This window comes from Tachysurus vachellii, chromosome 16 (genome assembly GCF_030014155.1).
Source record: "Tachysurus vachellii isolate PV-2020 chromosome 16, HZAU_Pvac_v1, whole genome shotgun sequence".
Lineage (NCBI taxonomy): Eukaryota > Metazoa > Chordata > Actinopteri > Siluriformes > Bagridae > Tachysurus > Tachysurus vachellii.
The window spans coordinates 7,252,775-7,280,700 of NC_083475.1; the positions used below are offsets into that span (position 1 = coordinate 7,252,775).

Consider the following 27,926-nt stretch of genomic DNA (forward strand, 5'->3'; position numbering starts at 1 on the left):
GATTCGTTTAAAACGCAAGCAAGATGTTAGGAAGCGAACGCGAGACGTATAAACAGTATGTCGGCTTTTAACTCCGTATGCTGATTTACAGTAGAAAGCTTGTTTACAGGATATTAGATCCCACGCGCTGTTAAGGGATGAAGGTTGATGCCTCGCGCTACCCGGAAGTCCAGGCTGCAGAATCCACACAAATGTCAGCTGCTGTTTGTAGATCAACCTAGAAACGGATCCAGGCACGATTATGGACCACGGATAAGAAGCGCAATTAATCCGAGGTCCTTTGTGTCAGAGCGATCAAGGCAAAGCGTCCCAGTTCGTTCATGGGTAAAAACTAACTACATGTTTACAAAATCCTTCACATGAGATACATCACTCCATATAAGGGCATAAGGTGACGTCATAGTCTGGTTGTAGATTGATTGATTGATTAATTAATTAATTACCACTCATTAGCATATTAAATTACAAAATTAGGGTACATTTTGAAATAAATTCGAAAATGGGGCAAACCGGTATTAAGAGATGTTATTGGGAATTAGTGATGGCCGGTTCGTGAACGAATCGTTCTTTTGAACCAGTTCTTTTTACTGATGAACCGGTTCACCAAGTCGGACTGATTCGTTCTAAACAGTTCGCGTCTTGAGTCAGCGCTGATCCACAAGTTACTAAAGTTACTCACTTTCGGTCATGCCTGACAGTTGGTCCGACTCTAAATAAACTAATATCCCGGAGTATATGTAACTCCTGTACACTGAACTGAGACATGTGCTGAGAGAACTGTGAGCTCGAGCTGTTGATACTGCGCATGCGTGAATTACTGAACCGATACAGCGAATCATCAGTACAGAACTGAGAACTGCTTGTTTCGGACGCGTCCGAGAACCGATGAGCTGTTGATACTGCGCATGCTTGAATAACTGAACTGATACAGCGAATCATCAGTACACTGAACTGAGAACTGTTTCTTTCGGACGCGTCCGACATACTGAGAACCGATTAGCTGTTGATACTGCGCATGCGTGAACCTTCAGAGCAAATTATACATATTAGGATATGCATAGTAATTAGTCATAGGCTATTAAACATTTTTAGAAAAAAAATCATACAACTGTTCACTCAGTATATGTCAGTTAATTTTACTATTGACTGTTGTGCAGGTTAGTCTGTATTTTTATATGCCGCTTTTTGTAAGTTGAAGATTAGTTTATTAACTTTATATCTTTAAGACACGTAAAACATCCACGTTTGCACATCAGTGCCTGTACTGGGTGTTTTAGTTGCAAAACTTAAATGTAAGAAACGTACTCAAGTAAAGTTATGAATACAAAGAACTTTTCGAATGTGTATTGATTGTATTAATATCTGCCTGCAGCAGGATGATGGAATTTGCGTCATTACGTCATTGTGAATGACCAGAACAGATCCTGACCTCCCTGGGGCCCTAAGCAAAATTCTGCTAAGGGGCCCTCCTACCTTATCTTTACTGAGGGATGTACATTCATATAGACCTGGCATTATGCCCATTCCAATGTAAATCCACTGGTTTCCATATTGCATTAACGTTGTTGTAACCTTGATTGAGAGACTATAAACATTGTCATTTAGGAGTGCTATCACGCTACTTTTTGTACTGGTCCCAACACAGATGTTGCTGCTGGAAAGCGTGCGTGTCATTTCGTGCACGATTGCACGCGCATATGAACGCATGTTCACGCACGGCAAAGAGAACACAAGTTTACCTGATTGCTGTTCTCGCATTTCACTCTCATTTTGTTTCTTTTTTCTCCTTTCATGGCCAGATGGATAGCTCTGCTTCATATTGTCATCTACACTTTAAAGTGTAAACATTAACACGCGCTGTAAAATGAGGCAGGTCGAGGCGGGGCCTTACGTAATTTGCGGGGCCCTACGCAGCTTGCGTAGTGAGCGTACAGGGCCGATCAGCTCTGTGAATGACGTCAGGACGTAAAAGAACTGGTGAACTGGATTTTTGAACCGGTTCATTAAATCGAACTGTCCGAAAGAACCGGTTTGCGGAAAAGAACCGAACTTCCCATCACTATTGGGAATAATGGGGCTGTGATTGGTCAGGATTTTAAATACTGGTTGTGACATCATACTGATATGGAGAGGGAGAGAGAGAGGTATCAAGTTCAAGACAGATTCTTTAAATCCCCCACTACTTATTATTTTCAAAAATGACTTAAAATGTTTTTCTAAAGCCCTTAATAAGATGAGGTCAGAGTGTGAAGAAGCCGCTAGGTCTTTTGACATCATTTGATTTATTGTGATACTGCCGTTAATTCTTTTTGTTTTTCTTTTCTTTTACGCTTTATTTAATTTCATGCAAGTTATTTTTTCAAATTTATTTATTTATTTATTTATTTTGTCTTTTCGATATAATCCATTACTTATTCTGCGTTAAGCCTATTATTTCTACTATTTACTCTTGTAAAATGATTATTGCCTTTGTTGTTTATATATTTTCGTATTCAATAAAAAATATATGTATATCAAGTTCAAGACCATCACGAACATGAGTTCGAGAGGGTGCTAGAATTGTTGCAAGGTTCGTGATAGTCCTGACCAATCACAGCCCACCATTATTCCCAATTATCAATCTCTTAATACCGATGGGCTGTGATTGGTCAGGATGTTAAACACTGGTTGTGAGGTTGCGAGGTTCTTTTTCATATTAATTATTAACTGAAAAGGAACCGAAGCTGGAGATGGCACCGTCGACGTGGACTTCAGGCATCTGATGCTCTTTACAAACCATGACTCTTTGGTTTGGTCTCTTCTATGAGACGTAGAGTTAAAATGCCCTGTCATAAAAATATCTGTCTATCTGTTCACGTGAAGAGCAAAGACCATAATGTTGCTGTATAAGCTGAGCTTCTAGTGTCTCTTACTTCTGATGTCAGATTTATGTGGCCTCTGATACGGCCCATATACATATCTGCTGTCTGGTCATGGGCCGTCTGTTTATTTTAAAGTTGTCGTCGTTGTAGGTTTGGCCAGTATTCATCATTGAAATCATGACGGGTGGGTAAGTGGAGTCCAAATAATTAACTCGAATTGTTTTCTTCTCGATCAGCTGAACCTCCACAGTATCAGGGCTGTCTAAGAGGACATTTCTCAGTCATGGCATAGCATGAATATTTTGTTGCCAATGTAAAATGAAAGTCTTTGAGACAAAATACAAAGTAGAATCAGTTGTGCTTTCTACAGTCATGGTGAAGGTACTTGTCAAATGTTGCACTTTTTAGCTTGGTGCATGTTAGTGATAGAATGAGTTAAACACAGGACATGGATATTGGTCGATAATCCAACATGGATGTTAAATAGTTTGTCTTTATGTACATTTATTAAATTATTTTTGTTTTGCACTCAACTTGAACAAAACTGTGTTAAAACTAGAATGAATTTTCTAGTTACATAATTGCCATGTCTGAGCATTTAGTACACAGTTATAGAAAGGAAATCATTTATAATCACAGTGTCCGTGTCACCATGTTGACAATGAGAGTCTGGTTCCTCACAAGGTTTCTTCCTCATATCATCTCAAGGAGATTTTCTCTAATCACCATCACCTCGTTTAAAATTAATATCCTGAATATATAGATTTATTTAAAGCCGCTTTGTGATAATGTCCTTTGTCAAAAGCGTGACGAATAAAATGTAAATGCATAAGAGCTATTGTACGGATTTTTTAGTAGTATTAAAACAAACTAAATTAAATGGTTTTAGAATTTCTTTTAGTGTGCTTCTTTCACGAGTGTGTCATTGAGGACTGTTTTTCTTTGCTGTAGGTGTCTCCTCAGTTTACCTCACTGGAAGATACAGCAGACAGACGTGTTCGACAAAGGAAGAAGAATCATCAGCTCCCCACAAGCACCTTAAATAGAACATCGCTTTCGACTCAGTTGAGATCAACTGCCTGCAAATATCCGACATTGTTATTTGCTACAAGTAACTCGGTTCCATTGAGAAGTCTGAGAGCTCTCGGTCAAAACAGTACTGTGTCCCATGTTGGGGATTCTCCAGAAACAAGACGTCCTCAGCGTCGGAGTGACGGAAGCATTGCTCCAGTCAGCCGTGATGATGTGCCGAGGCCGACTTCTCTAAACACGGTGGCATGTAACGCGAGTACATCAGGAGCTCAAGTCACCCCTAAACACGCAAATTTTACAGCTGGGAAACGGACAAGCTCTTTTACACCACATGCATCTACAGCTGAAACTAACAGCGTTCTCACTCCCCCTCACATACAGACTCCAGAAATGCCATGCTGCGGACACACAGCTTCATCTTCCTTTCTCAGCCTCCTATTTTCCCCAAATCAACCAAAAACTCCTCCGAGAACTACCACCATCTTAGTAAAAGACACACCAGAGAGTGACTATGGGTTGAAAGTGACCTGGAGAAGGAGGAAAAAAATCAAGCAATTACTCACACAGCGAGGTCAACTTCTTGACACTGAGGCCATGATCAGCAATCAGTGGTCTGAGGTTGTGTGAATGGAAGAAATAAATACTTGTGTATCTATCTTATTTTTAAGATATATTTTGGCATACTGTATGATGGACCACACTGTATAGAAAAAAAGTGTTGAATGAAATAAATCTGATTTTTTATTTTGCACTATACCCTTATGACATCACATACATTAATACTGCTTAAATGGATTTAGTACAAATTCTCTGGGATCTTCTTGTAGTATGGTTGATTTTTAATACATCATTGCATTTACATCCTGAATGTTACTCATGGGGAAGTTTTAAACATGAGTCAGTTCAGCTGTTTAAATTAAATGTGCAACAAATGTGAATGTTCTGGAAAGGACAACGTTCCCAGCAGAGAAGTATATGAGTGTTGTGGGTTTTGGATGAAATAGGCACAAGACTTAGTTATCCAGTCTGTGAACTCCAGTGCATTGCTATTTGTAGGCTACATACTGGGCATGTGATAGCCTAGTGGTTAAGGTGTTGAAATACTGATGAGAAGGTTGTGGGTTCGAATTCCAGGTCAAAGAGACAGGCAAGACGTGCATAGTTGGTGCCAACCAGTCAAATCAAAGCATTTCTGCTGCTCTCCCAGGTGCTAAATGTCTGTCACAGCCAATTTTTATTTATTAAAATGTTTTTTCTAGACCAGGGTTCGAATCCCACTCAGTGCGAAAAAAAAACACTGCAACTTTAAAAAAAAAAATAATAAATTCTGCACACTACTTTGAACTATAAACACAAATACATATATTTAACACATTTCTGAATAATATAAGATATACCTTTATTCGTCCCACAATGGGGAAATTTCTCTGTTACAGCAGCAAAGAGAGAGAAATGCAAATATATAAAAGAATAGAGACATAATATAATATACAGAATATACACAACACAATATATAAATACAGAGAAGAAAAAAGAGACCACGAGTAGTAGTTACGCTAACAGACATATCGCACACAGGTAATATTGCATGTTTTTCAAAATTTCTGTTATTGTACGTGTTTAAAATATATAACGAATCGTGTAAAGCGAGACACACTACATCAAAGAAATCAGTGTTAATCATTATGTTTATTTGGCATTCTAAACACTTTAAAGAAGTAAACCACTATTTAAAAAACACACGTAAGACTGCACATATTCATTCATTCATTTTCTACCACTTATCCGAACTACCTCGGGTCACGGGGAGCCTGTGCCTATCTCAGGCGTCATCGGGCATCAAGGCAGGATACACCCTGGACGGAGTGCCAACCCATCGCAGGGCACACACACACACACTCTCATTCACTCACGCAATCACACACTACGGACAATTTTCCAGAGATGCCAATCAACCTACCATGCATGTCTTTGGACCGGGGGAGGAAACCGGAGTACCCGGAGGAAACCCCCGAGGCACGGGGAGAACATGCAAACTCCACACACACAAGGTGGAGGCGGGAATCAAACCCCGACCCTGGAGGTGTGAGGCGAACGTGCTAACCACTAAGCCACCGTGCCCCTGACTGCACATATATACATATTAATGCAACATTAAAGACTAATTAAATTAATAGACATTAAAATAAAGAGAAAATATATTTACAAAAGTTTACATAATGTTTACTGCATGTGAAAGGACATTTACAACATTTATTTTTGATTTCTCCTTTCTGCCACCCATCTCTTTCCATCTCATAAAATGCAGACTACTGAAACTCCTTCCAGGTCATTTCTTTTTCCATCTCCTGATGCTGGTAAATGGAAAAGACTTTTGAAGGACAGTAAATCTATTTCCCAGCAATTTCAAATCAAATTAAATTTTATTTGTCACATACACATACATACAGAGTACGACATGCAGTGAAATGCTTTTTACGTCTGTCCGGTATTCAAGCATAGAAAGGAATGGAATTAAGGATAAAAATAAAACCGAAAAGAGGTAGATAAATAAAAAGTATAAACTATATAATATGTATGTGCAAATATATATGTATATACATAAATGCGTATGGTGGATATTGGCAGTACAAGTTCCCAGGAGGGCTGCACACTGAAGAGCCAAGGGCAGAGGTTAATGAGTCTGGGAAGATAAATAGTAATTAAAAATACATTTAAAAGTGGTACAATAAACAAAGAAAACAACTACATTAATGACTCAGATAAGTGCATAAATCCAATCTAACCACGTGATGCCTCAGCTGTATGTAGAACACTATATGAAGTGTTATCTGAAGGTGAGAGATTTTCTAAAAAAAAATAAAAAGATGGATAAACAATCCATTGTAAAATTAGAACAGATTCAGCACAACGTAATGTTTTTAGTAAGTCGAGTCATCTGAAATACAACCTTACCATCTTTGGTGTCCTGCTGTCTGGAGAGCTGTCTGTGGTGCTGATGTCTGCTAAAACAGAGCATTATTCCTCTGTGAGCAATTATTTGTATAAGAAGTGAGAGATTATAAATATGATTTTAAATGCTAAACAGTAAAGGTAGGTGAACATGACAATTTGATAAAAAAAAAAAAAAAAAAAAGAAACATCAAGAAACAAGAAACATCAGCTCTTTGGGAAGGGCTACGGACGTTTTCTGAGCTGTCAAGGCTGGTGCCAAAATTAGGAAAAGATACAAAATCAAAGTAGAAAATAAGATTAGTACCATAGTAAATGAGAAAAATGTCCAAATATATAAGCAGAATTATACAGTTATTACACATTAACAATTTACCTTTGACCTGTGGCAGTTGCTTGATGTCAGTAGGTGTTCTAGAGAGGGCAGAAGAAGGCACTGCAAAATCTTGTCAGTCATTTGTGTGTAATAATATAAAAGATTCAAAATACCCCATACTTACTTCAACCGCTTATCTTTATGGTAGTCTTTATGCCTACCAAAGGAATGTTAATCATTTCAAACTGTGAAAAGGTAACTTACATGCACATGCATCATCATGAGTTAGTAGACAGAAATATTCAAAACTCAACAATAAAAAAAAGAATACTTACCCTGATTGTGGTTGATATCAGTTCATGGTGGTCGGGGAATCAATTCATAGCCCCTTGAACAGTTAGTATATTGCCAACGGCACAGACGTTTGTTAGTGAAACAAGGCCAGAACATGGCCAAAACACATGACACAATAAGAAAGGCTTTTTATTCAGTCTTGGAGAGCATTTCATATCACAATTCAACAGGACTGTGCTCCAGTGCTGAGCCTGATGTGTAAAAACCTTTTTCTGGTCCTGCAGACCGTCCCAGTTCAGCAGCTGAGGACGATGATGACGATGACAGTGGTCGTGGAGCTAGCGATAAGCACACAACACATTAACATTCAGCATATTTTTAAGACTTTTGACAAAATGAAAATCCATTTGGAACACAATCAATTCATTACATGCGGTCAGTACAGGCTGCTGGTGCACTTGGATTTTTCGACACATAACTGAGAAGAGACTGAATTTTGTTAAAACTGCTGGCATAATTAGCAAAGGATAACAGACTGCTCTTGCTGGGTCCTTCTGCTGTAAAGACCCCCATGGCCTCTTCCTGCTGAAGGTTCTTTATCAGATAGACGGTGTAACCCATGTCATTTTCAAGAAGCTTCCTGAAAGATTTCCCCTTGTACTTTCCAAACTGCAGAATGTATTTGCCAAGAACTTCTGTTTTGTCAGAGGCATCGCCTCCTCTCAGACAGACCACAGCAAGAGCGTTTTGCCTGACGAGCTCCTCCTTCTTTGGTGCCGACTTGTCCTGAAGAGCTGGGTTATCTTTGATCACCCTGGCCTCCTCAGTCGGCTCCTGAAGGAGATATCCGAGGGGTCCCTTACGTAACACGACCTTAATGCACCCGGTGGAAAATCACAGATTTTTTTGTGCATGGTGACCTGTAATACAGAAAGAGTAGTAAATGTTAGATGTTAGCATGTCTGTTTAAAACAAACAGATAATCTCTATAAAACCTTATACACTGTTTGTTTATGATCCCTACCCACACTGGCACAAACTTAACAAGAATATGATTTAATTATCACTTAACTGTTCCCAGACAAGCCCTTCTCGCCTAGTGGTTTATCACCTAGGAGTGACTTTGACTGATTAGAGTATGGGAAAAGGCAATGGGCCATCGCAACATAGAGAGTGTAACTAACATTAAAAGCATTCAATGTGTTTGTAAGTCATTAAATACATAAAATCACAAAGTCATACTCATTAATAATTTAACTATTAAATCACGCTGTCATCGAACAAACACTCCAACAAGACAAAAATAAAGTCATTTAAAATTAGTGTAATACATGTAAACTCATAGACACTACAAAACAAACAAACAAACATACAAAAACAGAAAAAGAATGGACTTGTTCATTCATCGTTTAGTATTGCTGTATAAACAAATGAGATAATGTAAATAAGGGAGTCTGCAAAATGCTGTAAATGGAAATTGCTACTGTTTATTTCTCCTTTTACTAGCAGGGCTGTCAAGTGTCACGCATTGAGAGTGACAGTCACGCATTTTGGTCTTTTGTCACGCAGAAAAACTTTTTGACTATTTATCATACTGTATATTTAATATGCCGCAGCGCCCAAAATGTATCAGTCCGCACCGCTGTCTCTATAAAACCGGGCAGGAATCAAGCGCGTCTCCCCTATAGTTCTTAGTCGAGCCTGACACTTATCAGCCAATCAAAAAAAGAGGAAAATCAGAAAATAGCACTATTGTATATGGGTAAGATTTAACGCAACAACCAATGGAAACAAAACATATTCATTAGAGAAGGTATTTTAGATGGTCGATTTGAACAAAACCTCAACACGAAACAGCTTGTCTCTGGATGGGACATTGTCCTCAATCATGTCCCTAAAAATGTCTGGGCTTGTGCTGAACTGTTTTAAATGGGAGCAACATTACAACTGATAAAGGAGTCCAAAAAGGCAACAAACACTTACAATAAACACCAGTCATAATCTCTCTCTCTCCCTCTCTCTCTCTCTCTCTCTCTCTTTGTCTCTCTCACACACAAATCAATAAATGGAAATTGAATAAATACTTTGTATTTGGTTAAAATGTGGTCAGTGATCCCGGTGAAATTATTATTTATTTATTTATTTTTGCGGGGGGGGGGGGGGGGGGTGTCACGCTTGCCTGTCTTCAAAACTTGAGAGCCCTGTATTAGTGATATATTTTTTAACATTATGTATTTTAGGCAGTATTGTTTTGACATAAAAGAATTATAATATTGTAGAATTAACAATGGTACTTCATTTTATTTCACACAACTCTTGTAAACCGGAAGCAGTAGAAGGAAAGGCGGAAGTCCAAACTGCACCTTGTGTGCATGTTTAGTGCACTAGGTAGCGTGTTAGAAGCCTCGACGTAGTGCGCGTTTCTAGGCAACGCATCTTGATTGCGGATCGAGCCAACGAAGAACTCGATAGTAAACAAACACGACGCGTTGTAGCTGTAAAGTAGCTCTAAGAGTTTATTATACACATTATTATGCCATAAACGATGGTGTTTAGGTGTTAATCCGCTATGCAGAGCGTTTGTTCAGCTAGTTTATCATCACCTGTCCTGTGTTTATCACACGGCTCAGGGCTGGTGGACTCCGCCATTGACCACTTCATCATCAGGAATGATTTCTACTCCGCGTTTGAGGCGTGTGAGAAGGGACTGGAGAGTTTATCTCGTGTTGATGCACAGGAACAAACCTGGTGAGTGAACCGACAGCAAAACACGACTACAGGTGCTGGTCATATAATTATAATATCATCAAAAAGTTAATTTATTTCACTAATTCCATTCAAAAAGTGGAACTTGTATATTATTTTCATTCATTACACACAGACTGATATATTTCAAGTGTTTATTTCTTTTCATTTTGATGATTATAACTGACAACTAAGGAAAATCCCAAATTCAGTATCTCAGAAAATTAGAATATGACTTAAGACCAATACAAAGAAAGGATTTTTAGAAATCTGGGCCAAGTGAAAAGTATGAACATGTCCAGTACTCAATACTTAGTTAGGGCTCCTTTTGCCTGAATTACTGCAGCAATGCGGCGTAGCATGGAGTCAGTCAGTCTGTGGCACTGCTCAGGTGTTATGAGAGCCCAGGTGGCCTTCAGCTCTTCTGCATTGTTGGGTCTGGCATCTTCCTCTTCACAATAGACTTTCTATGGGGTTAAGGTCAGGCGAGATGGCTGGCCAATTAAGAACAGGGATCCCATGGTCCTTAAACCAGGTACTGGTAGCTTTGGCACTGTGTGCAGGTTGGAAAATGAAATCTGCATCTCCATAAAGGGTCAGCAGCAGGAAGCATGAAGTGCACAGACAGTGTCAGAAGCGTCTCACCTGGGCTAAAGACAAAAAGGCCTGGACTGCTGCTTAGTGGTCCAAAGTTGTTCTCTGATGAAAGTAAATTTTGCATTTCTTTGGAAATCAGGGTCCCAGAGTCTGGAGGAAGAGAGGAGAGGCACACAATCCACGTTGCTTGAGGTCCAGTGTAAAGTTTCCACAGTCAGTGATGGTTTGGGGTGCCATGTCATCTGCTGGTGTTGGTCCACTGTGTTTTCTGAGGTCCAAGGTCAACGCAGCCGTATACCAGAAAGTTTTGGAGCGCTTTATGCTTCCTGCTGCTGACCAACTTTATGGAGATGCAGATTTCATTTTCCAACAGGACTTGGCACCTGCACACAGTGCCATAGATAAACTTTTAAAAGGGTTCCTAAACTTTTGCATACGACTGTAGCTTCTTATGCCTAGAGACTTGAATGGCAAATGCTTTAAACAACTTATTTATCTTATTTTCTGTTATTTAACAAATACAAATTTAGGCTTAGAATGAACCTTAGATAACTTTATTGAACAGAGAAACCTTCAGCAGAGGGAACTTTGGCAGATTTGGGTTTTTTATTGTGTTATTATTAATACCATGGTGAGAGAACTAACATTTGCGGACGTTAAAGATGACATGTACACTACAATTGACCACAATGTACACCAGAATTGACCGCAATGTACACCACAATTCACCACAATCTTTGTTGACACCAGACCATCACATCACCTCATGTGCTTGAGGAGGCCTGGGGTTCAGTCAGTGTTCCAGTTCACCCCAAAGGTGTCCAGTGGGGTTGAGTCAGAGTCAGGGCTCTGTGCAGGACACTCCAGTTCTTCCACTCCATCATTAACACACTATATCTTCAGCAATATCATGCTTTTGTATAATCAGTATATTTAAAATGTTTGTATTTGATAGGAAATATCAGCCAAATATCAGCTAGGTTTGTGTGTTTTTTTTAGTTCCAGGCATGGAGAGTTGAAAGCAGCGCTCTGCATCATTGGGATTCAAGCTCTGGCTGAGTTAAACCAGTGGCATGACGTTCTGAAATGGGTTTTGCAGCATTATGGTGAAACAGAGCAAATTCCTGCAAAGATCATGCAGATGTGGTAAAGATGTCTACTATTACGCACGAGGGTATCTACTAGAATGAAATGAGCAAAAAACTGTGATATTCAGTAATCAATAGTACTGCAGATTTTTTGGGTTAAGATGTGGGTTAAGATGTGTCGTGTGACATCAGGCAAATCTCGCTTCCCTTCATGTGTGTGGAAGAAGAGTACATCTCTCAAAGAAAGTCATTACACATGTGTCCTCACGTCTAGGAGTTTAAAAAATCCTGCTTTTTCCAGCAAGAATCACAAAAAAGGGACTGACCATTTAAAATATTGATATTCATGCCACAGTCTGGTTAAAGAATAATTTTGATGAAACAAAGCTACAGTGGTAAATTTGATAAGAAATCAGCTGTAAAATGTGATTTACAAATCAGTAAACACCCATCATTCATCATAATATTGTCCCAAGTTGATCATACTCAAGTGAATTTGTATTATAATAAATCATAAACATTTTTTTCTTTAGTTATGTCGAATTTCCCCTTGTCTAATTTCACACTTCAAATAAAAGCAGGAAAGAGCAAATATAATAAAATAAATATGTACTGCACTGGTAAGATGTGTAATCTAACTGGCTTTATAATAAAGCTTTAATAATATCTCAATCACGTAGCAGCAGCCAACATGTTCAATGGCTCTTCCGTCTTCTTCCCCAGCATTCTTCTCTACACCAAGGTGACCGAGCAGGCAGCGGTGCAGGAGGAGGTGAGGACATGGCTGCACTGCTCTGCTAACACGAGTCTGTCAGGTTACAGCAGCGTGGCCGAGCTCTACATCCTGCATGTCCTTCTGCCGCTGGGCCAAACCGCCGAGGCCAAGGAGCTGCTGATGGATAACGTGGGACAAGTCGCCTTTACAGAGGCTCAGAGACAAACCGCACTGACGATACTCGAGGATCATGATGCTAAAAAGAAAAACCATTCATATCCAAACCCTGAACCAGTCCCTGTGGAAACAGAGAAAGTGATGATATCTCGAGGTACTGTTTGTTTGTATTATTCAATAAGAGTCAGCAGAATGCTTACGCTGGTGATTTAACACATTTACAATTATTCATTCATTCATTCATTCATTCATTTTCTACCGCTTATCCGAACTACCTCGGGTCACGGGGAGCCTGTGCGCAATCACACACTACGGACAATTTTCCAGAGATGCCAATCAACCTACCATGCATGTCTTTGGACCAGGGGAGGAAACCGGAGTACCCGGAGGAAACCCCCGAGGCACGGGGAGAATATGCAAACTCCACACACACAAGGCAGAGGCGGGAATAGAACCCCGACCCTGGAGGTGTGAGGCGAACGTGCTAACCACTAAGCCACCGTGCCCCCTCACATTTACAATTATAGTAGTAAAATATTAGTATAACATGGCTCCTTTACAGTGTACAGATTTTAGGTAAATCTCTTAGAAGCAAATAATCCTCCTGATGGTCCAGCGGCAGGATACAACTGTCTCGTTGCCGTGGGCATGGCGCTAACCCAGCAACTGGAGAGTTAACTCTCAATGCTGGTCCAGAACCCAAATAAAATGGGAGGGTTGCATAAGGAAGGGCATCCAGTTTAAAACCTGTGCCAAAACACACGTGGATGATCTGCTATGGTGACCCCGAACAGGGAGCAGCCAAAAGAAGAACATAGAAGCACGTAGAAATGCATTTTGCCCGTCTCAGTAACTCAGGAAGACAATTTTAATGATATTGATATACTGATATTGACTATTATCCAGTTTTTATTTAAATTCAAATTGCAGTAATAACTAGAACATCACCACACACTCAAATGTACTGTGTGAACATCTCCATGTTGTTTCAGGGTCAGTGGTGAGGAAGTTGAATGCAGTTATGAGGTTGTTGTACAGAGGACTCTCTTTGGCTGGTGTCACTACCTGGTCGCGCTTTATTCACAGAACCGCTGTTCTTTTATTCCTGCTCTACCTGCTGCTCATAAGGATGGACCCAGGTGAGGAGATTAACCTACAAATCTAATTGGGATAAATCAAGTTGTAATGTTTACGTTGTAACAGAGAGGATTCTATAAATCTAACTTTTAGATCAAAAGCCCGGCTCAACGGAAGCACGATGAAACAGACGAGACATTAAATTCAAATATGACAGATTGATTTATTTTAGAAGAAATAAATGTTACTGCATGGACTAGACTGAGAGAGAGACAAAGAAAGACAAATTTTTTCACAGGAATCCGATTTAATGTCAGGAAACTTCGTGTTGTTATCAAGTTAACTCGATAAGAATAAATGCACCAAGGAGAAATACATGACATAAATACTATGAGGGTTTTTCTTTTCCAATCATCCAGGAATACTTGATTTGCTACAGCTAGTTTCTGCAGAGTTTTCTTGATTTTGTACTAATACGTGTTTGTGTGTGTCCATCAGTGTTGGGCAGTAACGCAGTTACTTTTGAGAGTGACTAATACTGTAACATGTTACTTTTTAAATAAAGTAACTCTGTTACCGTTACCATATGGTGCGTTTGTCCATTAGTATTTTAAATGAATTCATTTTGGCTGAAGTGTAGCCTACAGACTAACCTGTTTACAGCAGCGACGCATTGTAGGATTGGTGGATGCCAACCTGTAAACACGACGACGCCGCACTGTGGGCATGTTTCTGTTTATTCATGTATGTGCGGCAGTAACGGCGAGTCAAGGCGGGAGCAAGACGAATTTCTCAAAGTGGAAATATGCACATTATTTTTTTTTTTAAAAAGTAACAAGAAAGTTACCTTTAACAGTAACGCGTAACGTTTTGGTGTAAGTAATCAACAAAGTAATTGAGTTACTTTTTGAATGAAGTAACTAGTAACTGGTGTCCATATACATGAGGAGCTCTTTGTAGTATTTTCTGGAATACCCAGATTTCTTGTGTCAGTGCTCCTACAAATGATACTTCCTTTGTACATAGTTTTTATTTTTATGCATGTTTTGCTGTGTTCGGTTTTAAAAGCACGTCCTAAAGTGCGTCTCTTTAATCCACAGCTCTTCCCTCGGCTTATCCATGGATCCTCCGGCTGTATGTACTCTGGCAGCAGATGTGGAATGCCATGTTTGGTCCATACTACAGGGTTTCTTCCTGAAAAATCCAGAAAAGAAAATGTTATTTTGAGCAATAAGTTATAGAAACACAGTAAGCAGCTGGTTGCAATGAACACAACTGTGATTTATGTGCTTGGACAGAAAGACTCATCAGTAATGACGGTTGTTCTCACAAGTGCTTATAAAAAACAGACGTAATTTTTCTTGTCTCTGCTGTCTGCAAGCTCATGTATCTTAAGCATGTCTTTTACCTGGATAGCATGTAGTGCATGATAGTAAAAGCTTATTTAAAGTATAAGAGTCATTTTTAATGTCCTTATGGTCATTTTACAAGGTAGACTGAACTAAAGGCACAAAAAGATGTACCCCAGTGATAAGAAAAGACACAGTGCAGCATCCTTTTTCCTGAAGTTTAACTACACTACTGTTCTCTGAGACTTATCAGGATTTTCGCTTTTACTTAATAAACCAGAAGTAATCTAGTGTTTACAGATCCTGTATGTCAACAGAAGTTAAACTGGGAAGTTATACACATTCACACAACACCTGAGAGACCTCTCACTTCTGGGCAGGGAATTGTTAATTACAGTGGATGTAAAAAAAAGTCTTTACACTCATGGTAAAATCACAGACATCTGTCATGGAAAACGGTGTTTAATTTCAGATTTTTTTCCACATTTGGTATGATGTAGCAAATAACCAAATTCAAGTAAAATCAATTGGAATGTTTTTTGTGTGCAATAACGAATGATCCGCTGTTATTGTAGGATTTCTTGCCATCTTTTTTTTTTTTAATGGCTACTAAAGCCAAAGAGATTATATTAAAAAAATTGTAAAGTGTGTATATATAAATTCTGTACAGGATCTCAGACCATGTACCATGGAGGCCATCGTCAGCAAGTGGAGAAAACGAGGCACCATACTGACATCCCTCTAAAACTGACAAAAGGCCAAGAATAAAATTTCAACCATCATGACAACAGAATATTTCATGTTGCTGATGAAAGAAAGCCCATCCATCCATCCATCTTCTGCCGCTTATCCGGGTCCGGGTCGCGGGGGCAGCAGTCTAAGCAGGGACGCCCAGACTTCCCTCTCCCCAGACACTTCCTCCAGCTCTTTCGGGGGAATACCGCGGCGTTCCCAGGCCAGCCGAGAGACATAGTCCCTCCAGCGTGTCCTAGGTCTTCCCCGGGTCCTCCTCCCGGTTGCGCATTCCTCCCCGGCATCCAGGGAACACCTCCCCGGGAGGCATCCAGGAGGCATCCGGAAAAGATGCCCGAGCCACCTCAGCTGACTCCTCTCGATGTGGAGGAGCAGCTGCTCTACTCCGAGCTCCTCCCGAGTGACCAAGCTTCCTACACCCTACGGAGGAAACTCATTTCGGCCGCCTGTATCCAGGATCTTGTCCTTTTGGTCATGACCCAAAGCTCATGACCATAGGTGAGGGCAGGAATGTAGATCAACTGGTAAATGGAGAGCTTCGCCTTGCATCGACCGCATCAATGCAGAGGCTACACCGATCCGCCTGTCGATGTGTTTATAACAGAGCTAGTCAATAAGAACCTGGTTAATGAGTAACTGGTTAACTTCCAGGAATCATCAATCTATCCCACTCTATTAGTATTGTCTGTCTATCTGTCTGTCTTTTCAACTGTATTGGCATCATTATTAATGGAGAGAATTTATGTCACTTTTTTCTGAAAATGTTTCAACTTTTTTAAACATTAAACAGTCTGGCTTTGTCAAGACTCACACATCAAAGTTTGTCATGATAAACTTTACCTATATATGGATTATTAATCTGAAATCTGGGGTTAGATTTTGGACAACGCTGATTTAGGATGGCGTGTTATTCAAAAAAACTTTTCCAGGAGCTAAATAATAATGAGTTATTTAATAAAAAGGGTTCATTTCATTTATCTAACAAACTAGGCTGAGAGGACGTTTTCCTTTCTCTAGAGTCAGCAACGGAAAGTGGATACAGATTATTGGGAATAAAATGGAGAGATTATTAGATGTAAATTACTTTTGCATTCATGACGGTCCCAATCTGTCCGAACACCGTGCGCAAACACTCGTCATCGATGGTGTAATCAAGGTTTTTGACGTACAGCTTATTGACCTGGTGTTGGAGGTGAGCCTCAGGTTTGCGCTCATCACGGTACTTCAAATTCTCAATGGTGCTGTAAGAGAACAGAGATACTGCTGTTAGAGTCTTTATCTGAACCCTGCACTTAGATGTTATGTCTTCACCAGCAGAATTACAGCCTGATGTTGACTGAAATACCCTCATTAGACCAAATAGAACCTCTGTTTCAATAAACAAGGAGTATGATAAATAACAAATGTAATTAGTTAAAGCACAATGTAAAAATCCCTAACATTTGAACTTTGGATGGTAAAAACATACTAATTTACACGTGATTTACACGTATTGGTCGTTCAGCAGCATCCCGTTGAGCCGTTTGGTGAAATCTGCTACTGTAAATGAGTGTAAAATGTTTAAACAGGTACTAAAATGCTGGTAAAATGCTGCTAAAGAATCAACATGCTGATAATTGCTGCTAATTGTAAAAAAAGAAAAAAATAAATCTGAAAATTGGAACATAATTTAATATACTTTCTGTCAGTTGACATCGTTCCTATCGCAGCAAACTTACCAATCACAGTCACCTGACAGAGGTAAAAAAATAAAAATAAAAAATAACGTGAAACTAAATATTTATTTCATGTTGTATTGCATATAGTAAGCAAGTGTTAGCTATCTATAAGCTATTAAGCTAGCATATTCTATAGCTAATGCGATACTACTACTGGTCTTATTGTTTTTCCAATTTAGCTGCCCACAATTGATAGTGTTTAATATTCATATTTTTTGGATATTTGCAGATTTTTTTTTAATGAACATAACAAGCACTGCCATAAACTCGTCTTTCTCTCTGCGGATAAGTTGTGTGAGTTGTTAAGGGGTTGAGTTCAAATGGTGAGTCTTGTGCTATAGTTAAAGTTGTTCAAAGATTACACCTGTCATAGTTGTGATGTTTTTGTGAAAACTCTAAAAGTTTATGTGCATCATCAAGAGCTACACAGAGCTACACAAGAGCTACACAGCTAGCACATTATTAGTTTATATGTTGTATGACAACAGCTAGCATTTCAGATTTTAAATTCCTTGGAAGAAGATGCCATCTGCCATCATCAGAAAGCTGGAAACAGGGAAGCAACCAACAAAAAGTGAGAGACTTTAAATAATTCGAGTGATTGATAGTGAAATCTTAACAATATTCTCAACACCCGGGAAAAACACATAAGTGAGATTGCAAGAAAGATGCTAACACTTCTCTGACACTTCTTTTCCAGATGTACTGATACAGTTAATTATCAGCAGCAAAAATGTTTCTATAATGACTTTTACACAAATGAGAGATGACTTTACCAGAGAATCAGCACAAAGTGTCTGATACAGAGAGAGAGAACTGTTACTGTGGAGATTACAGATTTAACCTATAGGGGGCATTGTGGCTTAGGGGTTAACACATTTTGTTTTGACACATTTTGTAACACTCTCTCCAAGACTGTGTGTGTGTGTGTGTGTGTGTGTGTGTGTGTGTGTGTGTGTGTGTGTGTGTGTGTGTGTGTGTATGTGTGTGTGTTTTGGGGGGGGTTAACAGGTTTTAGAGATATTGTGCACAGGTTGTTGCTGTGCGGTAGAACAGAAACTTAAGACGGAAAGGAAAGTGAAAGTGAAACAGTTTCTTTTCTGGTTAAGATTCACTGTGTTTCACCAAAGCTTCACTGCAGGTCAGTGTTTAATTTCGCAGAATTTTGTTTAGTGAGGTTTTTAGAAAAATAACCTGATTTGTTCATTAACTGAGCGTGTTTATGCTAAAGGTATTGCAAATCTATTGCATATTATATTAGAGAGTGAACAAAGTCAGGCTTCATTAAGGAACATCACAGAGACTCTGTATTGGGAAAAGCTTCAGCACTAAAATACATTACTGCACTTTTAGTTGTGTTACTATGGATTTAAGAAACAACACACAACCCAGCTGTCTGCTTTTTAATCATTTTATACTTCTAGCTCTGACATTAATAATGTTATTTTGATAGTTTTACCTAATACCATAAATGCTAACAAAAGCGTTAATGTCTGTAATAATACAGCTGTTATATTTCATCATATAAACTCTCCTCGTTACTGCCTTTGACTTCCAGTTGCAACTGACTTCATTGATTTTTGATGGGAATTTCTGGGTGTAAAATGACTCATTTTCATGGCAAAATAACTTCAGGTTTTGGTGAGTTGTCTCCTTTTTTTTTTTTTTTTTTTTTGGCAACGTTAAATGGATTTAAAAATTCCACATATGTACATAAACAATGAAACCAAGATAAATCAAATCAGATCTTTTTCCACATTTAATGTGATGCGACTAACAAAATTGACATGAAAAGCAAACAGAGTCACATTCGGGGTGAAAAAAATACAGTATACTTGGTTCCACAAGTATACACACCCTTAACTGTTTAAACAACTTTTGCATCTCCCAAGTTATTGTATCTTGATTTGGGAATTTTTTTCCACGCTTCTTTAGAAAAATGCTTCAGATCTATTAAACTATGAGATGATCTCTTGTACACAGCCCACAGGTTTTTAATGAGATTTAGATCTGGACTCTTCTTCTTCCTCTGAAGCTGTTTGTTGTCTTGGATTTGTATTCTGGGACGTTATCATGCTGAAAGGTGACATTTTGTCATCTTTAGCCGTCTAACATAGGCCTTAAGGATCATACATTGGTTTAATCAAACCATAACAGGTTTTATCACATGGTTAGGGGTGATTTAGGTGGACTTGGAAGTTTTTTTACTTTTCATAAGAAAGGGCCTGCAGAGAAGAACCTGCTAAATTCTTACCTTTCAGAAATAACATTCGTTTTTGTTGACCACGGTCTCAGTAGATTAACAAACCAAATAAGATGTCAAGAAAACCCTAGAGAATTAACGGATCTTCATTTGTGGTTAATTAGAATCACTTTATTGAGCTCATTATTCAGCTGTATGATAATTACCTTTAAAATGTGCTTAAAAGTGTTTGTTCAGAATGTACCAGTCAACGTCTAGTATAATAAAGTATGGACACTTATACAACCAGGTTATTGTCGCTTTTTTGTTTGTTTGTTTATTTTATTCCTAGGGTTGTGTAGACTTTTTATATCCATATTATGTTACGGCCAAAATGCACTTTATTGTAAAGGAAGAATTTGTTTAATATTCTGCGTTTAAAACATAACAGTGAATGTCTTAATAACTAGGACAGCGTGTGTAATGTGTGTGAACTGTGAGCAATTGTCTATGTGATTCAGTCACTCGTGCAGGTTCACATCGACATACAAGCGTGAGAGGGCTTTCAAACTGCGGTCTCTCCTGCTGTATAAATGCTTTACTGCAGACGTTTGCAGCCACTACAGAGTTACAGGAGTTGCTTAGCAGGTAAAAAAGCATGGCACCGAAGTTTCAATAGAGGAATTATTATTATATTACCCAAGGTTCATATAAATGCAATACATGAATAAAAATATTATGAATAAAGAGAATAAAATTGCAGCTATATCTACAAATTTTTACATATATTTAAAACTAAAGAGTCTCAAATCAGCCTCATTACATTTTACCATAAATTTCTTTTGGCAAGTCAATTAGGATGTTTACTTTGTTTACATCAGATGGACAAGGAATATATGCTACTGTTTAAAAGTTCGGGATCACTTTGAAAGTTCCAGGTTTTCCAAAAAAAAATCCACTTTTATCCATTTCAAAAACAGATCAGAATCAGATGATTTTTAAAGAAAGATCTAGATTGTCGCACGGAGCCCCAGTTTCAATCTCGTGCTATGTTTTTTAATCCAAGTTAATCATCTGATAATGCTAACTGATTATTAGAAGACCCGTTTGCAATTGTGCTAGCACAGACGAAATCTGTTATACTGATTACAGGAGCAATAAATAATGGCCTGCATTAGAGTTCTGGGTCTGTTTACAGGCTCAACATGGCCAAAAAGAAAAAATAAATCTCTCTTTTCATTGTAAGAATTTATCTTACCATGCTGTGAACTAGGGGGGCATGGTGGCTTATTGGTTAGCATTAGCTTAGTTCGCCTCATACCTCCAGGGTTGGGGGTTTGATTCCCGCCTCCGCCTTGTGTGTGTGGAGTTTGCATGTTCTCCCCGTGCCTCGGGGGTTTCCTCCGGGTACTCTGGTTTCCTCCCCCAGTCCAAAGACATGCATGGTAGGTTCATTGGCAACTCTGGAAAATTGTCTGTATTGTGTGATTGCGTGTGTGATTGCGTGAGTGAATGAGAGTGTGTGTGTGTGCGCCCTGTGATGGGTTGGCACTCCATCCAGGGTGTATCCTGCCTTGATGCCCGATGACACCTGAGATAGGCACAGGCTCCCCGTGACCCGAGGTAGTTCGGATAGGCGGTAGAAAATGAATGAATGAATAAATGAATGAATATTTGGCCATGACCATATATGTAAAATATGTAAGAAGTATTTTCTTTTTTTCTTTTTTTTGCATTTAGATGGCAGCCATCTGAGAACGCTTCTAAAATGAATGTTCTCCTGGAGCTCAAAAGAGCATTAGAAGGCATGAAGGATAAAAGGCAGGCCAGACCTCACCTGGATCTTCTGGACTGTCTTCATGAATACAACATTTGCCGTATGCAATCTGTTATTTTCCTCAAACATAAACGTGGACAGTCAGACTCATTACAGCTGAAGTGGAATTAATAATAATTTAAAAATTGTCCTGAACATTTTGGCTTGTAGTCTTGATTGATTAAATATTTCAAAATCATAAAATGCAGTTTGGGGAGTTTCTGAATATAAAGTTTAATAAAGTGTTTTGCTTTAGGATCCACTGAACATGATGCTGATGAAGTGTTCCACACCATCCTGAACCTCATTCAGAAGCAGATGTCTGACCAGCAAATTGTGAGTTTAGAATTGACTTCTTTATGCTGTGCTTAAAAACAAGTGACACGTATGAGCATCCTGAACGAAAGAATCTCCTAATCTTCCTCTAGAACTGTTATTATGGCTGAATTTAAAAATCTGACGCTAATGATTTAATAAGCATCATTGGCATCTTTTATGAAATCACCCAGGTGGTTTGCTTATGTCTCGTTTTGTTGCAGGCTGCAGACATAAAAAATCTTTACAAGATCGACGTTGAAGAATGCACCGAGTGTTCAGAATGTGGGAACGTACAACGTGCCCCCAACATCTTTCTTAGCTTTCCGCTACATCTCCATGAGGATAGAAACACCTTGGTGAGTTTAACAGCACAAAAGTAATGAAGCCTTTATGAACACATTTGCTGAAACATATTTGTTAGTAACTCTAATTGATTGTCATGGTTATGCTATAATCAGCACTTGACTTCATTACCCATCATTTCCCATAATCAGTACAATATTTAAGTTCTGCTTACTGTGTACTCCATTGACGTGCTTCTGTTATTGTTGTCTTTTGTTTGTTGCTTGTTTTTTTCTGTCAACTTCGTCATAGTCTTTATGTTTTGCTATTTTTGTTTGTGCTTGTTCTTTTTTTTTTTTACACCATAAATCTAAAGTCTGCCATTCCATTAGTATCAGTAACGATTGTGATTTAATCGAGGACACATTCGGTGCAAATCCATTTCAGTCTCTGCCTTCTGCATTCTCCCTTTGGTACACTGTATATAAATACAGTACCCAAGAGAAACTCCATATTTTAAGGTCTTAAACGTTAATCTTTTTATAATCTTCTCAGAGATGTTGGTCTAATTTATCATTGGCTAACTTTTTCCCACATCACCCACAAGGCAGCATTGGTACTTGATCTCTTGATCTTATTTCAGTCTTTCCAGATCTCTCACCTTCTCATCTTTAGACACACTGCTCCAGCAAAGAAAGCTTTAAACCGCAGCATTCACGCTAACACTGTCATCAACGGCATCCTGATTAGCGTTTCATATATAGTCAAACAGACACCGTGTCATATAGCTGGATTGAATTCAGGAATATTGTGTCCACTGTGTGCTGTTTCAACTACGTCTATGTCGGATTTCTAATTAATACGATATCGAACATCATTGGAAAATTAATTTGAGATAAGAAGCTCATGCTCTTTAGTTTTAAGTAGCTAACGGCGTAAACATAAGTTTAAGAGCAACGGGGATGGACACCTGCCATTTTCTGACAGGAATAATGAAAATACACCACCAAGCTGCAAATGAGAACCAGAATCGTTCAACACATCACAAATATTTCCACATTTGAAACATTTTTTCAGAGTGGAATTTGGTTTTAAATACAAAAATGTAGTTGGGCACGGTGGCTTAGTGGTTAGCACGTTCGCCTCACACCACCAGGGTTGGGGGTTCGATTCCCGACTCCACCTTGTGTATGTGGAGTTTGCATGTTCTCCTCGTGCCTCGGGGGTACTCCAGTTTCCTCCCCCGGTCCAAAGACATGCATGGTAGGTTGATTGGCATCTCTGGAAAATTGTCTGTAGTGTGTGATTGCGTGAGTGAATGAGAGTGTGTGTGTGTGCCCTGCGATGGGTTGGCACTCCGTCCAGGGTGTATCCTGCCTTGATGCCCGATGACGCCTGAGATAGGCACAGGCTCCCCGTGACCCGAGGTAGTTCGGATAAGCGGTAGAAAATGAATGAATGAATGAATGAATGAATGAATACAAAAATGCACAGATTTGTGCATTAGGATTACTGCATTGGGACGTAAAAGCTTCTGTACTCTACAGCATATAGCTGACTCATTAGCAAACACTGCTGAGTAAATGAATGCTGTTTTTCTTTCACAGATGGACTGTTTCAGGATGTTTTTTGAGCCGCAGATGTTGGAAGACAGTGAAGCTTTTTACTGTGGCAGATGTGAAAAGAAGATGCCGTCTACCCAGGTCTCTGAACAATTTGATGATGATGATGCTAATGATAATGATCATGGTGATGATGTTGCTTTTTTTATTTTTTATTTTTTTATATAGAGATGCAAGCTTGTTTCGCTGCCTTCTATCCTATGCATTAATCTAAAGAGGTTCAGAAACATCAGTGGCTACACCAAAAAGCTGTACGCCAAAGTCAGTTTCCCTGAAACGATTAACCTGGCTGATATTTTACCTGAAGAACATTCCCAAGTGGTAAAGTTTGTTAAGTACGTTTTGATTTTGTGATATAAAGTTGAAAATATGTTTATAAATGTTTGTCTTTCCATAGGCTGAGAGACGTTACAGACTGTATGCAGTAGTAGTTCACGCTGGGATGTCCATGATGGGCCACTACACAGCGTACATCTATTCTACAGACAGCAAGTGGTACTATGTTGATGACAGCCACATGCAACAAGTAAGAATGAACCTTTGAATGAACCTGGTAGCAATGTAAATAAACCTGCTATTTATTCTCACTGACTACTTTATTAGGAATTCATGCAACTGTTCTATCAGCCAATCATGTCAGAGCAGGAAAAAGAAAACATGCAGATTCAGGTCAAGAGCTTCAGTTCATGTTCAAATAATCAAATATCAGAATGAAGAGAAATGTGTCAGTGCCAGTTTGAGCTAATCGGCAGGCAAGAGGTAGAGATTGGCAAATACCATCAACTAGGACAAGTTAAAGCAAACAAGAAAAGCAAACCAGGTATGCAATCACAAGTGTTTCTAGTGTTTGGTGAGTGAGAGCATGGCAGTGTGTGTTAAATTGACGTTCTAGTGTTTGGTGATTGAGAGCATGGCAGTGTGTGTTATGGGGACATTCTAGTGTTTGGTGATTGAGAGCATGACAGTGTGTGTTATGGGGACGTTCTAGTGTTTTGTGATTGAGAGCATGGCAGTGTGTGTTATGGGGACATTCTAGTGTTTGGTGAGTGAGAGCATGGCAGTGTGTGTTATGGGGACGTTCTAGTGTTTTGTGAGTGAGAGCATGGCAGTGTGTGTTATGGGGACGTTCTAGTGTTTTGTGATTGAGAGCATGGCAGTGTGTGTTATGGGGACTTTCTAGTGTTTGGTGAGTGAGAGCATGGCAGTGTGTGTTATGGGGACGTTCTAATGTTTTGTGATTGAGAGCATGGCAGTGTGTGTTATGGGGACTTTCTAGTGTTTGGTGATTGAGAGCATGGCAGTGTGTGTTATGGGGACGTTCTAGTGTTTTGTGAGTGAGAGCATGGCAGTGTGTGTTATGGGGACGTTCTAGTGTTTGGTGATTGAGAGCATGGCAGTGTGTGTTATGGGGACGTTCTAGTGTTTTGTGATTGAGAGCATGGCAGTGTGTGTTATGGGGACATTCTAGTGTTTGGTGAGTGAGAGCATGACAGTGTGTGTTATGGGGACGTTCTAGTGTTTTGTGAGTGAGAGCATGGCAGGGTGTGTTATGGGGACATTCTAGTGTTTGGTGAGTGAGAGCATGGCAGTGTGTGTTATGGGGACGTTCTAGTGTTTGGTGAGTGAGAGCATGGCAGTGTGTGTTATGGGGACATTCTAGTGTTTGGTGAGTGAGAGCATGGCAGTGTGTGTTATGGGGACATTCTAGTGTTTTGGTGAGTGAGAGCATGGCAGTGTGTGTTATGGGGACATTCTAGTGTTTGGTGAGTGAGAGCATGGCAGTGTGTGTTATGGGGACATTCTAGTGTTTGGTGAGTGAGAGCATGGCAGTGTGTGTTATGGGGACGTTCTAGTGTTTGGTGAGTGAGAGCATGGCAGTGTGTGTTATGGGGACTGCAGTCTGTGGTGATCATGTTTGTTGGTGTGGTGTTCAAAAGGAAATGATCAGGGTTGGTGATGAATTAACAACAATATCTTGAATAAACACTCATTACTGGGCTCCTGAGTAACACAACAGGTGCAGTAAGTAATTGTTCACCATATCATCGAGAAGATGCAAGTTTGGTTTCTTATCCGTGCTCTCAGGTGGGACACCTTATCAATCACCAACACCATTACACAATCACTGTCATGGGAGTTTATGAGCTTATGCATATGAAATGGCACGTTCCTACAAGTGTGTTACACTGCTGCCTGACGTTGCACAAGCAGCAGTTTAAGATGATACTAACTAGTAGATGATAGCCATCACCCTTCCGACCCTGTGACAGAGGACATATAATGATAAAATATAATAAAACTGTCACATAGACAGATATAGACATAGACATATACAGATAACTGTCACATAGACAGATAACTGACACATAGACCAGGGGGACATTCTGGCAGACTTTTTTTATCTGCACACCTGTTCCTTGTGTTTCAATGATTGTCACCCCTATTTATACCGGTTGTCTTGTATCTGTTTTTGCTGAGTCCTTGTGTTTGTGTTCCTGTTTCTGTGTTTTGTGGTTCTGTTTTTATCCCTTTGTTATTTTCCCCCTAAATAAACCCCCTTATATGTTATCTCTGCTCTTGGGTCTGTATTTTATCTGTTAAGACACCCGCTTTCTAAACTCACAATATAGCCATGTTGAGCAGAAAAGCATCCCAGAACCCGTTCCTATTAAAGTGGCCAGTGAATGTATACAGTATCACTGAAACAACACAAAACTTTTACAAAACCAATTTTGTTTATGCTGTTTGTAGGTCAGCTGGGAGGAGGTTCAGCGCACGTATGGAGGGAGCAGATGGTCCAGGTATATTTTTATATTTCTTTTTAGTTCCATTATAATGGGGAATATCATCTAAATCACATTTACAATGTTTTTAACCTAATTATTTTGTGTGATGTTTCAGTGAAACCGCTTATATGCTGCTGTACAGGACACTGAGTTCAGGAGCAGTCCAGGAACCCAATCCTTAGGACAAAGATAAAGCTCCTTTTAATCACATGAAATTAAATTATTTTTAAGACTACACTACAGAAATATTTTAAAAAGAATTAGATTGCATTAAAAATATTTTGTATGGAATACAATTAGATGAATATTTATTCATCTAATTTTTAAATGAATTCTGGTTTCTGTAAAAGGAAAATTAAATCCTCATTTCTTCAATGCACTATATTGGCTTCTTCTGTCCACAAGGTGTCAGTAAACTTTCAGTCCAGAGTGGTGTGTGTCACACTGCAGCAAAGCCACATCCTCCTCAAGAACACAGGACAAAAAGACTCCAAGAAAACGCTAAGCATTTCCTGACAATGATATAAACGGATTTGATGTGATGTGCATTTTTTGGGACTAAACTGAATTAAATGACATTGAGGAGGACAGCGGTAGAAGTGCTGAGAGATTTTCAGTATTAAACACTGAAAACAACACTGCAATAGTATTACACTGTACTAATAGTGTAATACTGTACACTGTAGCTAGGACACAAGTCTATCACAGAGAAACGTTGTTTGTGTGTTTTCACCTTTCAGAATACTTTCGTCCCTTCCTGCAGCTTTTTAATTATTCTCTCACCCTTACACAGTTGACCGTTTACCCGGCTTTGCACACTTCACCTTGCTAAATGCTGAAGTGCTGAACACTGTAGGCCTCTTTTTGTCAGAAGTGCACACATTTCCTTTTGATCTATAGATAGGCTTTCTGTCTGCCGGTCGTTATGAAAACAAAGGAACTAAACCACTTAGTTCTGAGGGCCTCAGTGCCAAATCTTTTGCTCTGTACACAATTAGCACTTGTAAAAATTGTCATATGGTTATTACGTATGCACTATATGGCCAACATTTGGTGTGTGGAGACGTCTATCACACCCAGATGTGTTTGTTGAAGATCTCATTCCAAAGTTTTCTGTTATAAAACACTCTAATCTTCTGTGAAGGCTTTCCACTAGATTTTGGAGTGTGTCTGTGGGATTAGTGATCATTCAGCTACAAAACCTTTAGTGAGATCAGACACTGATGTTGGAGTGCGTCTGTGGCAT

At 39.2% G+C, this 27,926-nt stretch overlaps 3 protein-coding genes and 1 long non-coding RNA gene across 6 annotated transcripts; 3 read left to right on the forward strand and 1 right to left on the reverse strand.

The window, feature by feature from the left end:
- Window positions 1-2: 2 nt before the first annotated feature.
- Window positions 3-4,655, forward strand: rhno1 (RAD9-HUS1-RAD1 interacting nuclear orphan 1). Its single transcript, XM_060889875.1, has 2 exons — window positions 3-324; window positions 3,813-4,655. Exons 1-2 carry the CDS (start codon window positions 148-150, stop codon window positions 4,518-4,520), a joined length of 885 nt encoding a protein of 294 aa, XP_060745858.1. The 5' UTR covers window positions 3-147; the 3' UTR covers window positions 4,521-4,655.
- Window positions 4,656-6,127: 1,472 nt separating this feature from the next.
- Window positions 6,128-7,774, reverse strand: LOC132859242 (uncharacterized). The gene is made up of 4 exons (XR_009649718.1): window positions 7,222-7,774; window positions 6,849-6,895; window positions 6,680-6,742; window positions 6,128-6,576 (listed from the first exon to the last, which is right to left on the reverse strand). It is a non-coding gene; the product is annotated as an uncharacterized LOC132859242 (long non-coding RNA).
- A 2,053-nt stretch (window positions 7,775-9,827) lies between these two features.
- Window positions 9,828-16,749, forward strand: pex26 (peroxisomal biogenesis factor 26). 2 transcript variants are annotated; one of them, XR_009649716.1, is made up of 6 exons: window positions 9,828-10,203; window positions 11,797-11,943; window positions 12,609-12,931; window positions 13,770-13,916; window positions 14,955-15,102; window positions 15,874-16,749. XR_009649716.1 is itself a non-coding variant. In XM_060889874.1 (5 exons), exons 1-5 carry the CDS (start codon window positions 10,025-10,027, stop codon window positions 15,050-15,052), a joined length of 894 nt encoding a protein of 297 aa, XP_060745857.1. In that variant the 5' UTR covers window positions 9,829-10,024; the 3' UTR covers window positions 15,053-15,309. The 2 variants fall into 2 exon arrangements, 1 of the variants encoding a protein (XP_060745857.1); XM_060889874.1 differs by lacking the exon at window positions 15,874-16,749 and having other exon boundaries at window positions 9,829-10,203; window positions 14,955-15,309.
- A 1,899-nt stretch (window positions 16,750-18,648) lies between these two features.
- usp18 (ubiquitin specific peptidase 18) lies at window positions 18,649-27,059 on the forward strand. Of its 2 annotated transcripts, XM_060889871.1 has the most exons (11): window positions 18,650-18,815; window positions 19,233-19,315; window positions 20,378-20,504; window positions 21,597-21,733; window positions 21,929-22,008; window positions 22,212-22,346; window positions 23,880-23,975; window positions 24,063-24,215; window positions 24,292-24,420; window positions 26,646-26,695; window positions 26,796-27,059. In XM_060889871.1, exons 2-11 carry the CDS (start codon window positions 19,258-19,260, stop codon window positions 26,860-26,862), a joined length of 1,032 nt encoding a protein of 343 aa, XP_060745854.1. In that variant the 5' UTR covers window positions 18,650-18,815; window positions 19,233-19,257; the 3' UTR covers window positions 26,863-27,059. The 2 variants fall into 2 exon arrangements, with proteins under 2 accessions (XP_060745855.1, XP_060745854.1); XM_060889872.1 differs by lacking the exon at window positions 24,063-24,215 and having other exon boundaries at window positions 18,649-18,815.
- Window positions 27,060-27,926: the final 867 nt, after the last annotated feature.

Coding starts and splice junctions, on each gene's coding strand:
- rhno1 (XM_060889875.1), top strand. CDS start 148: ATGCCTCGCGCTACCCGGAAGTCCAGGCTGCAGAATCCACACAAATGT. Junction 325..3,812: donor GCGTCCCAGTTCGTTCATGG/GTAAAAACTAAC, acceptor TCTTTGCTGTAG/GTGTCTCCTCAGTTTACCTC.
- pex26 (XM_060889874.1), top strand. CDS start 10,025: ATGCAGAGCGTTTGTTCAGCTAGTTTATCATCACCTGTCCTGTGTTTA. Junction 12,932..13,769: donor GAAAGTGATGATATCTCGAG/GTACTGTTTGTT, acceptor ATGTTGTTTCAG/GGTCAGTGGTGAGGAAGTTG. Junction 13,917..14,954: donor GCTCATAAGGATGGACCCAG/GTGAGGAGATTA, acceptor TTTAATCCACAG/CTCTTCCCTCGGCTTATCCA.
- usp18 (XM_060889871.1), top strand. CDS start 19,258: ATGGGAATTTCTGGGTGTAAAATGACTCATTTTCATGGCAAAATAACT. Junction 19,316..20,377: donor CAAAATAACTTCAGGTTTTG/GTGAGTTGTCTC, acceptor TATGTGATTCAG/TCACTCGTGCAGGTTCACAT. Junction 24,421..26,645: donor ATGACAGCCACATGCAACAA/GTAAGAATGAAC, acceptor TGCTGTTTGTAG/GTCAGCTGGGAGGAGGTTCA.